This window comes from Rhinopithecus roxellana, chromosome 7, assembly GCF_007565055.1.
Source record: "Rhinopithecus roxellana isolate Shanxi Qingling chromosome 7, ASM756505v1, whole genome shotgun sequence".
Lineage (NCBI taxonomy): Eukaryota > Metazoa > Chordata > Mammalia > Primates > Cercopithecidae > Rhinopithecus > Rhinopithecus roxellana.
The window spans coordinates 53597992-53611810 of NC_044555.1; the positions used below are offsets into that span (position 1 = coordinate 53597992).

At 37.2% G+C, this 13819-nt stretch overlaps 1 protein-coding gene across 1 annotated transcript in view; it reads right to left on the reverse strand.

The window, feature by feature from the left end:
- Positions 1-13819, reverse strand: part of TEX11 (testis expressed 11) — a 323051-nt gene that overhangs the window by 253260 nt on the left and 55972 nt on the right. The window contains exon 7 of the mRNA XM_030933980.1: positions 5476-5561. Within this exon, the coding sequence (XP_030789840.1) occupies positions 5476-5561 (86 nt within the window). The remainder of the gene's footprint in view (positions 1-5475; positions 5562-13819) is intronic.

Genomic DNA, 13819 nt, shown 5'->3' on the forward strand with positions numbered 1-13819 from the left:
CACATGACACTGCCTTCCAGGAAACAGCCATTACAGGAATCTCATTCCTTCTTAAAAGGAGTTATCCATTTGAAAATTGCTGATTTCTTTGGGGCTCTAAAGAAATCGTCGTTAATCGTCTCCATTAACACTCTCTCTTTTCTTTTTCTCTTTCTTTCTTTCTTTTGTTCGTTCGTTCTTTCCTTCCTTCCTTCTTTCTTTTCTTTTTCTTTCTTCCTTTTTCCTTTCTTTCTTCTTTCTTTCTTTCTTTCTTTCTTTCTTCTTTCTTTCTTTCTTTCTTTCTTTCTTTCTTTCTTCTCTCTTTCTTTCTTACAAGGAGATCTAATGTATAGCTTGGTAACTATAGTTCATAATACTGCATTGTATACTTGAAATTTGCTGAGAGTAGATATTAAATATTCTCACCATACACACACCAAAAAAAAGGTAACTCAGACAACTGGACCTCAGAGTAATCTAACAGTTGCTAAGGGAAGTTGTACTCTAGAGAAGTATTCCAGCTCATAAAGGAAAAGTAAAATGACACAGTTAGAATACTATTATTTTAAAAACACTGATGAAATAAAGAATCCAGGCAATGATCACTGATGGCTGCTAATATCACAAAAGGCAAAACAACTAATATACAAGACCCCTGATGGACGTACACCATACCACCTGTGAAAAACTTCTGCCAAAAAAAAAACTGGTAAGAGCCTTTAGAATCTTAATTACTAATTTATAGGAAATACAGAGAACACAGAAAAAATAAACATGTTAAGGAACAGGGACACAAACAGCAAAATTCAAAATGCAGGAAACTACCTGGCTTCTTTAACAAATACATTGCAAGGAAAAAAAGGAAAAAACCTATGGATTAAAGCAGACACAAGAGACACCTTAATCAGTCACAGTACATAGGCCTTGACAAATCAATTGTATAAGATTTTATGAGACAATCAGTGAAATCTGAACAATGTGTGTTTGATGATTACTAATAAAATTCTGTTATAAAGGCATGTGAGGAAAAAATGGTAACTATGTGAGGTGATGGATATGGTAATTAACTCGGTCATAGTAATCATTTCACAGTGTACATATATATATATATATATAAACATTACAGTGTACACTATTAAATACATACAATTTTAATTTGTCAATTATACCTCAATGAAGCTTGAGGGGAAAAGAAAGTAGTAGGAAGTCTTCTTACAGCAAAAGGAAAACAGTAAACTTCTCAAGTGTTTATCAGCCACAGGAATGTCTGATATTGCCGTAGGTCAGCAGTGCCAAGGAATACAGTTAAATGACAGAAATAAAGCTACTAGAGATAAATGAAAAATCACCCAGAATTAGGACTATGACTAAGGTTTGGAAAGTAGAGCATTTTTCTCCCAGGGGAAAAAGTCTGCAAAGTCTTTGTGGTCAATAAATGTAACCCCAAAGCCTTTTCAGTTGAACTTATTTGTATTAATATGCAATTCTTCTTTGTAGAATACTAATTTGTTACAGTGAAATTTCTGTATACCTTTTCTGAAAAGCCAAGTTCAGCATAATATATGTCCTAGTCATTAGACAGGACTTTAAGAGCTAAACACAATTTAAATTCCACCAGAACAATGGAGACCACTAACAAGTTGTCTAGATTGTGAGGGAAATTTCTGTATTAACAGTCTCTTCTCATCTACTTAGCCCTGCCTTCTGCCAGGAGCAGACATAGGAGCTCAATACTGCAAGACTTACAAAAGAGGAGGAGAAGGAGGAAAAAATGGTATTTTATTAAACAAACAACAACAACAACAAACTCTTAAACATATTATTTCCAAACCTTGCATTCGGATTTCAAAACTCTGAAATATTATATTTTATAAAGGTCTAAGAGAATTTGTCATTTAATACATTGAGGCAAATACGTTGACAATTCACAGTAAAGTAAGCTGAAGGAATTTCAATTTCATTCATAATTATAGCAGCTTTCTCTTAACTTGTGGTATCTCTAAGGGAACACGATCAAAAGAGTGTGGCAGAAAGCAAGGAGAGCAGCAGCTATTTATGAACTTTTCTTAACAAAAGAAAAGGCAGGAGGGTGATAAAAAGGCAGAAAGGTCCTGCACTGAGATGTTAACAAAAATCAAGGGAAATAAATGAGCGTTTTAAAAAATACCCACTATCACTCTTTACGTTTAGTATTGTTCTAGGCTTCAATTTCAACAAAATTCTAATATACTACAGCATTTTTATATATTACCATTTGTGAAAAATGAAGTTTTTACTTTTAGACTGAATGGGTACTTCCAAATTATATATAACCTCTAGTCTAAGATATTCACTGTTCTCAAAAGAGTTAAGCCTGTAGAATGTGTACTCATTTTCCATGACCTCCTTCTGGTATAAAATTTACAGAAAAGGGTGCTTAATTAGCAGCTATTCATCTCTGCTTGCATCAGCAACTGCTGCCAACAGTTTTTTTAACACGTGGATATAAAGCATGAAGAAATTATTCCAAAGGGTCAGGCGCAGTGGCTCACACCTGTAATTCCAGCAGTTTGGGAAGCTAAAGTGGGAGGATAACTTTAGGCCAGAGTTTGAGACCACCGTGGGTGATATAGCAAGACCCCATCTCTACCAAAAAAAAAAAAAAAAAAAATGTTTTTTAAATTGTTCCTAAGATTGAAAGATGTAGATGTCTGTCTTCATGACATTTTATTTGGGAACTTAGTAAGTAATCCATGCTTGATCTGACCGTGATAAATTTTAGAATAAACCGGTGGAATGGCCACAAGAGAGTCCATCTCTAATAAATAGCAAACATCACCTAAAGATAGCAGCAGCAGTTTCCTTTTGTTAAGCAGTTTCTATTTTCCAAGCATGTTACTGAATACACTATAATACACGCATTGCCATATTTAAACCCCACAACAATTCTAAATAAAGTATCACAATATTTAACAATTTAACACTAATGTCTTAGATGACAACAAATTCTGACTGACAGTTGGTCTACTACTAGAAAAACTATTCACTGTGCTACAATTCCTACAGTTAATAATATTGAGAATTATTTTTGCCTCTTTTTAAACATTAAAATATAATTCCTTTTAAGACATTTGTGAATATTTCACCAGGTTATTTTTATATTCCCAAAAGATGTGGAAGAAAAAATGAAGCAGAAAGATTAAAATCATATGTAATTACTAGGGCTAAAATTAAAATTTTTCTTCTTTTCTTAAATATTATTCTAGTGATGTGAACACAAAAGACTCATACTGGTGCTATATAAATTTGTTATTTATTTACGATTTTTATGAAAATATCACTGTGGGTCAGATTGTATTCCTACAAATATAGCCATTAAGATATTCTAGCTTATAATATGGATATCTCATCATCATATTTTCTTTCCATGAGATTCTTTAGAAAATGATAACAGATAAGAAGTCAACAACCAATGGCGTATGTGCAAATAACCATGTCAGGCCTCAGCCTACTGTTCCTGGAGAACATTTATTTTTATGACTCCTAACTCACCCTCATTCTTGGCATAAACTCCAAGCTCACCTCTAGTCTTAAGCTTCCAGAAGCCATCCAGGGCACCAGCATCCTTTTTTTTTTTTTTTTTTTTTTTTGGACCTCCCTATTCCTGCCTTCTTGGCATACTGGTCTTTTGATACATTGATGTCATAAACTTTGTGAGCATTCTACTCCCAAATACTGTCAAATCCTGGAATAGAACTCCAGCCTGTTCTATTAGGAAGAGTTCTTTATACAGAGTTTGATCAATCTTTGGGCTCTAAAAAGTCTCTTACATAAGTTATTTGCATCAACATTTTGCTAGTGATAGATATGCCTGTGAGTATTAAAATCTCAGTGCCCAGATTTGTATTTATTTTGTTAAATGACAAACATCATATTCACAAAAGTTAGACTATAGTTAAAATAATCATAGGAGTATCTCCAAATAACTAGAACTAATCCCGCACTCAGAAAGGGTAAACATTTAGTGAATTGATTTGATATATTTTACTCCATGATCTATTTTTTTTTTCTTGAGACGGAGTCTCTCTGTCGCTCAGGCTGGAGTGCAGTGGTGCGATCTTGGCTCACTGCAACCTGCGTCTCCCGGATTCAAGCAATTCTCCTGCCTCAGCCTCCCGAGTAGCTGGGATTACAGGCCTGTGCCACCACACCTGCCTAATTTTTGTATTTTTAGTAGAGACGAGGTTTCGCCATGTTGTCCAGGCTGGTCTTGAACTTCTGACCTCAAGTGATCTGCCCACCTCGGCCTCCCAAAGTGCTGGGATTACAGGCGTGAGCCACCGTGCCCAGCCTACTCCATAATCTCCTGATATTCAAAGCACTGCACCTTATGTGACATCTCCACAAAAATACATTTTTCATATATATTCATTTAACTAACAATTATTGAGTATCTACTGTGTGTCAGAATCTGTGCTGGGCCTAGGTTTTCAGTGAAAGACAGGGTTCTTGCAGAGTTCCTATATTTTTGTATAATTTTCTTGATATTTCCAGATTAAGCACAACACTCCAAATCTTAGTATAGTACTCAGCATACAGTGTTAAATATATACTTACTTGACTGATATTAAAATGCCAAAATTCATCTAAGACTAACGATTTTAGCCAATACTATTCCCAATCACACCTCCACCTTATACTCTGGTGTTACCAGACAACAATAAGTATCAAAGCAACAACAACAAAATTTTCTGTACTCCTGACAGAGAAATAAAGGAGGAATGGAGAGAGAGGAGTAAGCACTTATATTAAGAAGAGAACACTGGTCAGGTGTGGTGGCTTATGCCTGTAATCCCAGCACATTGAGAGACTGAGGCAGGTGGATAGCCAGAGCTCAGGAGTTTGAGACCAGCCTGGGCAACATGGCAAAACTCCTTCTCTACCAAAGATACAAAAAATTAGCCAGGCATGGTGGCACATGCCTGCAGTCCCAGCTACTTGGAAGGCTGAGGTCAGAGGATCGCTTGAGCCCAGAAGGCAGAGGTTGCAGTGAGCAGAGATCATGCCACTGCACTCCAGCCTAGGTGACAGAGAGAGACCCTGAAAAAAAAAGGAAGAAAAAAAGAAAGGAAAAAAGGAAAGAAAGAAAGAGAGAAAGAGAGAGAGAAAGAAAGAAGAAAGAAAGAAAGAAAGAAAGAAAGAGAGAGAGAGAGAGAGAGAGAGAGAGAGAGAGAGAGAGAGGAAGGAAGGAAGGAAGGAAGGAAGGAAGGAAGGAAGGAAGGAAGGAAGGAAGGAAGGAAGGAAGGAAGGGGGGAGGGAGGAAGGAAGAACACATTTTTGTATGAACTGGCAATGTGTAAAAATAATAAACAATACATGTTAAAAGAGTAAATAAATATAGCATGTTGGCTTCTGAAGTCAGAGAAGGTTTAAACTGCCAAAGTACTCTACAATAAATACTAACTGACATCTATGATAATATTCCTGAATTTACATTCAGTTTTTTGTTTATGTTACCTAAGCCAGAAAGAACTTTCTTCGTATTTATTATTCTTCTGGGTTCCTACTCCAAAGTTGTAACAGAGATGATGAAGACTTGAAGTCTGCAATACAAAAAAAAAAAAAATCCATGAGATTCATGATTTCCTTAAATCTCAACACACTTCGGGAGGCCGAGGTGGCAGTGAGCCATGACGGTGCCACTGCACTCCAGCCTAAGAGACAGAGCAAATCTCCATCTCAAAAAATAAACAAAAACATACTTAATATGTCCTATACATCAAAATAAGCTTCCTTATCAAAACCTCTCAATTTGTATAAAGAAGAACTGCAAAACTATTCAGGTTGGGGAATTAGTTATGTATGAAAAAGTATTATAATAAATTACTAATAGAAGTTAAAAGATGCTTTGTAACAGGAAACGAGAAACCCAATCATTTGCCCAGCCAAAGGGCAGGCTAAAACCCTGCTTTTGGTTGCCAGATCCAGTTAAAGGCACTAGAGCAGGGAGTATATTCAAAGACAAAAAATCACTATTGACGAGGAGTGAGGTTGGGAAATGAATGATTTTTTTTTTCAAAATTGAGACAACTTTAAAAATTCTGAAGTTCTGAAATGTGTCCAAAGCACTATCTAGTCAAAAGACTTATTTAGAAATAGTTTCATGGACACTCTTTAGCAACAACAATCATTTTCTTTACATAAATTACCATTGAAATGAAAGTAGGAACAAGTATATGAGTGTTGCCTTGGGAATCAGCATCTCAGTCCCTGCATTAATGCCATGTTTTACATAATTTTCATCTCTCAAAATACTGGGAAATGGCATAGGAGAAATTTTAATGCTAATAATTTATCCAAATATCCCCTCATTATTTATAGAAACCACCTATCTAGAGAATTTGATTATACTCATATAAAAAGTCCTTTCTAAGTTTTACCCAAGACTACAGAGGTAGATCCTCAACTAAGATTCCAAGATCTGAAGCAAGTTATTAATAAGTAATCTGTAAAGACCTGTCTTGCTTCAAAAAAGTTTCCCTTTGAATTACAGTACATTCAGATAGCAGAAGTTCAATATGCATGTCTGAGCACATCAGACCTACTATATACTTGAATCTAAAATAAAGAATAGGCCAGGCACGGTGGCTCACACCTGTAATCCCAGCACTTTGAGAGACCAAGACAGGTGGATCACTTGAGGCCAGGAGTTCAAGATCAGCCTGGCCAACATGGAGAAACCCCGTCTCTACTAAAAATACAAAAATTAGCTGGGCATGGTGGCAGGTGCCTATAATCCGGGCTACTCAGGAGGCTGAGGCAGGAGAATCTCTTGAACTCAGGAGGCAGAGGTTGCAGTAAGTCGAGATCATGCCACTGCACTCCAGCCTGGACCAGAGTGAGACTCCGTCCCTAAAAAAAAAAAAAAGAAAAGAAAAGAAAAGAAAAAGAAAGAAAGAATAAGACCAACTGCTTGATAGCACTACAGAGCAACTATGGTCAATAATAATTTAATTGTAAATTTTAAGCTGGGCGCTGTGGCTCAAGCCTAAAATCCCAGCACTTTGGGAGGCCAAGGTGGGTGGATCACTTGAGGTCAGGAGTTTGAGACCAGCCTGGCCAACATGGTGAAACCCTTCTATACTAAAAATAGAAAAATTAGTTGGGCGTGGTGGCGGGCACCTGTAATCCCAGCTACTTGGGAGGCTGAGGCAGGAGAATCACTTGAACCTGGGAGGCGGAGGTTGCAGTGAGCTGAGATTGCGCCACTGCACTCCAGCCTGGGCAACAGAGACAGATTCCATCTCAAAATAATAATAATAATTATTATTATTATATATAAATAATATACTTTTAAAAATAACTAACATAGTTCAGTTGGATTGTTTGTAACACAAAGGATAAATGCCTGAAGGGATGGATACTCCATTTTCCATGATGTGATTATTATCAATTGCATGCTTATACCAAAACATCTTAATGTACCCCATAAATATATACATCTATCATACACCCACAAAAGTAAAAATTTTATATTTAAAAGAAGTAAAATAAAATAAATTTACAACACATTTCTCAATAGTCACATCAGAAGCTAGATGAGAATCTAGCTGATGTTTTCAAAATACTCAGCAAAAATTATTTCCAAGTCCAAATTTTATATCCAGTAAAAGCATAAATTATGATGGTACAATAAAAATATGTTTAGACATGCAAACTCTTCAAACTGTTTTCATCCCATGGAACCTTTCTCAAGAAGCTACTGGAAGATATGCCCCACAAAATTTAGGGAGTAAAATCAGAAAAAGAAAGACACAGAATTCAAGAAACAGGGTTACAATCTATGAGGGAGTTGAAAGGAATTCCCGAGTCAATGGAGGAGGAAAATCTCAAAACGATAACTGAACAGGATGCTTTCACAACAATCTGTACAGATGAGAGAAGATTAGAAACTATGACAGTTATTTCTTTAAGCAAGTGAAACTGATAAAATAACTAATACATTCTAACATATTGAAAAGAAGTTTACATAATTAGGGAAGAAATAATACCAAGTACATGAAATACTAAGTAATAAAGAAAACCAATACAATTAACTCCAGGGAAAAACAAACTTTTGTGCAAGAAAAGAAAAGCAATCATGGTACTTTATATGATTCAACTATGATGCTATTCACATAAACGCTGGAATGTAAACACTAAATATTAATCTAATCAAAGTTATGGTAAACTATAGAGTTGATGGAGTGACAGGAAGTGAGCATATGTGTCGGGGGTAGAGGGAAAAAGAAAAGGAACTAAATTCACCTTCTAAAGTATCAAGCAACACACAGTATAAGAACACTATGAAGATACATGGAGGTAAATACAAAAAGAGCCAACTAAAATAACTAAAAGTAGCTGTTAAGTGAGATAAAAATAAACCCGAAAGTCGGGATGGGTACTGGTGATCTTGGTTTTTCAGGGTTAGTTTTGTTTTGTTTTTTGAGATAGAGTCTCGCTCTGTCGCCCAGGCTGGAGTGCAATGGTGCGTTCCTGGCTCACTGCAACCTCTGCCTCCCAGGTTCAACCCATTCTCGTGCCTCAGCCACCGGAACAGCCAAAATTACAGGCACCCGCCACCAAGCCTGGCTAATTTTTCATAGGGACTGGTGATTTTGTAACAAGACCTGTAAAGTTATTTTGCTCTTTAAACTATGTATAGATACACGCTGAAAAAAAAGAATTACATGTAACAAGTAGGCATTAAAAAGTAATATGAACAGACACTTCTCAAAAGAAGACATTTATGTGACCAACAAACGTGAAAAAAAGCTCGTCATCAGTGGTCATTAGAGAAATGCAAATCAAAACCACAATGAGATACCATCTCACACCAGTTAAAATGGTGATCATTAAAAAGTCAGGAAACAACAGATGCTGGAGAGGATGTGGAGAAATAGGAATGCTTTTACATTGTTGGTGGGAGTGTAAATTAGTTCAACCATTGTGGAAGACAGTGTGGTGATTCCTCAAAGATCTAGAACCAGAAATACCATTTGACCCAGCAATCCCATTACTGGGTATACAGCCAAAAGATTATAAATCATTCTACCATAAAGACACATGCACACATATGCTTATTTCAACACTGTTCACAACAGCAAAGACTTGGAACCAACCCAAATGCCCATCAATGATAGACTGGATAAAGAAAATGTGGCACATATACTTCATGGAATACTATGCAGCCATAAAAAAGGATGAGTTCATGTCCTTTGCAGGGACAAGGATGAAGCTGGAAACCATCATTCTCAGCAAACTAACACAGGAACAGAAAACCAAACACCACATGTTCTCACTCATAAGTGGGAGCTGAACAATGAGAACACATGGATACGGGAAGGGGAAAATCACACACTGGGGCCTGTCGGGGGGTGGGGAGCAAGGGCAGGGATAGCATTAGGAGAACTACCTAATGTAGATGACGGGTTGATGGGTGCAGCAAACCGACCACGGCACGTGTATACCTATGTAACAAACCTGCACATTCTGCACATGTATCCCAGAACTTAAAGTATATTTTTTTAAAAAAGTAAACCCTATACTTTAGAAAATAACAGTGACAACCTGAGCTAAAAATGAACATTGATATTTGTTAGAATGAATCATAAATGTTCTAATGGCTACATAAAGAGCCTCAAAAACATGAACAAACCTGGCCAAACTTTCCATATACTGTGGATATTTAGTTTAAAAGTATACGACTCACTTAAAATTTACAGAACGTGTCGTTACAAATATTCCAATGAGTCATTTTTAAGGCTCAAATGATTTTGAGTTTGGAATGAAACTAGATAACCTTAAATGATTAGGCACTCCCAGCTACGTAAAGCAGTGGGCAGAAAGGTCTACAGAAAGCAATTATATGCCTACTAGCCCATAACAGGCAGAAAACTGAGTTTTACGTCAAGAGCAGTAATTCATTTATGTGCCAAGAGATTGAATGTTACTACAGAGATAAATGTACAGAATATTTACACATTATCTTTCAAATATTTGGCTATAAAATGGTAAATTTATATAGGCAAAAGAGAATAAAAGAATTGTAATAAAGAGTAAGCAGCCTAGACCTCATTTAGAAGCTTTGTGCCCCACAGAGCAGCAATGAAATCTAGCTGAATCCTGAATGAATTACTTCAAAGAGTTTCAGACATCAATTGGCCATTTACTTTGCATAAATAAAAGTTTCATAATGAAGTAAAACTCTATACAGAAGATAAATTCTAGAAGAAACTAGAGATACAAATAAAAGATAAAAAAGCAAGCCAAAGCATACAAACTACTCAAAATAAAATTCTGATTAACAGGAGAAGGAGGTAAAGAATTAAGTAAACAAGCTGCTACCAGCGATTTTTATTATAAAAAATACATACATAGGCACACATACCCTCTGCACTATGGCTCAGGGATTCCCTAAATTGAGGACTAGGAATTTTCATACTGAAGTGATCTTTGAGACCATGTTGTTATACACTCTCACTTTACAGATGAGAATACTGATTTTCAAAGCAGTGAAATGTCTCACAACTAGACATACTAATGAGTAGCTCCTCCTACAAGGCTGTACACAGATCATGAACATTATCTTGAGTAATTAATTACATGAGTCTCAAATATCAAAGAAAGAAATCCTATGTTCCACTTATAAAAGTAAGTATATGCAAACATCTTTTTAAATAAATGCTCAAAATAAAAGAATTTTCTAACTCTCACTAAATCAGGAAGTTCCATTAAATAAAACATTACTGTATCCCAGTTATTCCAGTTAATAAATTTATTACTATAAACTTACAGAAGCTGAACACTAAATCATTACAGTAGTTCATCCCATCCATGGTTTTCCCTCCTGCCATGGCTTCAGTTACCCAAGGAAAGAAGGGTGAGTATAATAAAATAAGGTATTTTAAAAGAGAGAGAGATCACATTCACATAACTTTTATTATAGGATATTGCTATAATTATTCTACTTTATTAGTAGTATTCATTTCTTACAGTGTCTAATTTATAAATTAAAATTTATCATAGGTGTGTATATATAGGAAAAAACATAGTATATATAGGATTTGGTACCATGCGCAGTTTCAGGTATCCACTGTACATCTTGGAACACGTCCCCCACAGATAAGGGGAGACTACTGCATTGCTACCCATTTCATTGCTTGATTTCACACCTCTGTCAAACTTCTACAAGTGCTGTGTGGCATATATTTACTTTAAAATAGAAGTTAATTAAGTTTGACTTGCTTAAGAGTATGTTTTTTTGGTTTTGATTTTTAAGGACTTCACAAAATCATCTTAAAAGGATTAAAGACATCTTTTTAAAATTTCATTTTTTTTTTTTACTTTTTATTTCCATAGGTTATTGGAGAACAGGCGGTGTTTGGTTACATGAGTTAAGTTCTTTGGTGGTGATCCGTGAGATTTTGGTGCACCCATCACCCGAGCAGTATAAACTGCACCCAATTTGTAGTCTTCTATCCCACATCTCCTTCCCACCCTTTCCCCCTGAGTCCCCAAAGTCCACTATGCCATTCTTATGCCTTTGTATCCTCATAGCTTAGCTCCCACTTATAAGTGAGAACATATGATGTTTGGGTTTCCATTCCTGAGTTACTTCGCTTAGAATAATAGTCTCCAATAGGATTAGAGGCATACTGATGTCATCACCCATTACTCCATGACAGGCATCCATTCTTTATGTACTTTCTCTTCCTATAGCAGTGGCCACTTGAATAACAGGTATTTTAAAAATTTATTTTTATAGTTCTATAATTTTCCAGGGGGACAGAGATTCTGAGGACTGAGTGGTCTCCCCGATAAGATTCTATGTGATCAGTCTAGTATAAGAAAGTATTCTCATGCCTGTAATCCCAGCATTTTGGGAGGCTGAGGCGGGCAGATCACCTGAGGTCAGGAATTTGAGACCAGCTTGGCCAACATGGTAAAATCCCCAGCCCTATTGAAAATAAAAAAATTAGCCAGGTACGGTGATACATGTCTGTAATCCCAGCTACTCGGGAGGCTGAGGCAGGAGAATCGCTTGAACCTGGGAGGTGGTAGTTGCAGTGAGCCGAGATCATGCCACTGCACTCCAGCCTGGGTGACAGACGAGTGACACTCTGTCTCAAACAAACAAACAAAGAAAGTATTATTCTTCCACCCAGGAGATGAGTATGTAGATTCAGAGCCCAAATAGGGTGAGAGAACATAGACATGAAATAATGGTAAGGTAAAGGGAGTCAGAGTAGAAGGAAGAGGGTAAGCACCCAGGGAGAGAAACCCAAAATGAATAGTCAGAGCACGAGCATGGAGAAGAGGGCGTCCTCACAGTGAACAGAGTGGCAGAGAACATGGAAGATTGGTAACATACAGGGGTACTGATTAAATACATAAATACATTAAGGATAACTGAAGCCAAGTTTTTTGTTACTGGAGAAGAGAATTAGAAATATGAAAAGGGACAAAATTAGGATGAATATTTTGTTGTTGGATTGAAACAGACGGTATCATGGTTTTCAGTATATTAGGGATGATAGAAGATAGATAGATAAATAATAATATAGATAAATGTAATGGAAGTATATAAGTGTATATTATACACACACACACACACACACACACACACATGTTTTTTCCACTGTGAGGGTCTGAGAGAGCAGTGACATCCCAAAAGCAATGAGAATGCGTAATGCCCAGATCTCGGCTTCTAAATAAGATTTTCTACTAAAATAAATAAGGACTCCTGAGATAAATAGCTAATTTCATGGCTTGATCAAGAAAGCACACACGTGCCTGTAGTCCCAGAAGGCTGAGGTGGGAAGACTTCTTGAGCCCGGGAAATCGAGGCTGCAGTGAGCTTAAAATACAAAAATTAGTCGGGCATGGTGGGGCATGCCTGTAATGCCAGCTTACTCGGGAAGCTGAGGCAGGAGAATCGCTTGAACCTGGGTGGAGGTAGTTGCAGTGAGCCAAGATCATGCCACTGCACTCCAGCCTGGGTGACTCAGCCTGGGTGGCAGAGTGGGTGAGATCACATCACTGCACTCCAGCCTGGGTGACAGAGTGAGACCCTGTCTCAAAAAAGGAAAGAGGAAAAAGGAAACACACACACACACACACATCGGCCTTAGTCAGTTTGTGTCACTATAAAGGAATACCCGAGGAAGAGTAATTTTTTTCACATTTTCTGTCACTCCTTGGGTAATTTATTTTAAAACGAAGTTCATTTGATTAACGCTTTTGCAGGTTGTACAAGGTGGTGCCAGTATCCGCTTCTGATGAGGGCTTCAGGCTGCTTCCACTCATGGTGGAAGGCAAAGAGAAGCTGGTCTGCGCAAAAATCACATGGCTAGAGGGCGGAAGCAAGAGAGAGAGCAGAGGGAGATGGCAGGCTCTTTTAAATAACCAGCTCTAGCAGGAACTAATAGAGGGAACTCACTCATTACCATGGGGACTGCACCAAGCTATTCATGAGAGATCTGCCTTCATGATACAAACACCTCCCACTAAGCCCCACCTCCAACAATAGGGATGAAATTTCAACATGAGATTTGGTTGGGGGGGGGGGGGTGGCATCGAACATTGAAACCATACCACAGCCTTAAAGGAAGAACACCAGAATTCAAATTAACACCAAACTGGTGGTAAGTTTACCATTCTTTTCCTGTAATATGCCCTAGCCTAAACTTAATGCAGCCAGAAACTCAGAAGCGAATGCTGTGGTACAGACTGAGGGTGCTTCTCTACTTCTGGTTTGAGTTGCTCAGAGGAAGTGCAAATATTCAGTTTTGGTTTTTGTTTCATCTTTCTTCCACTCTCT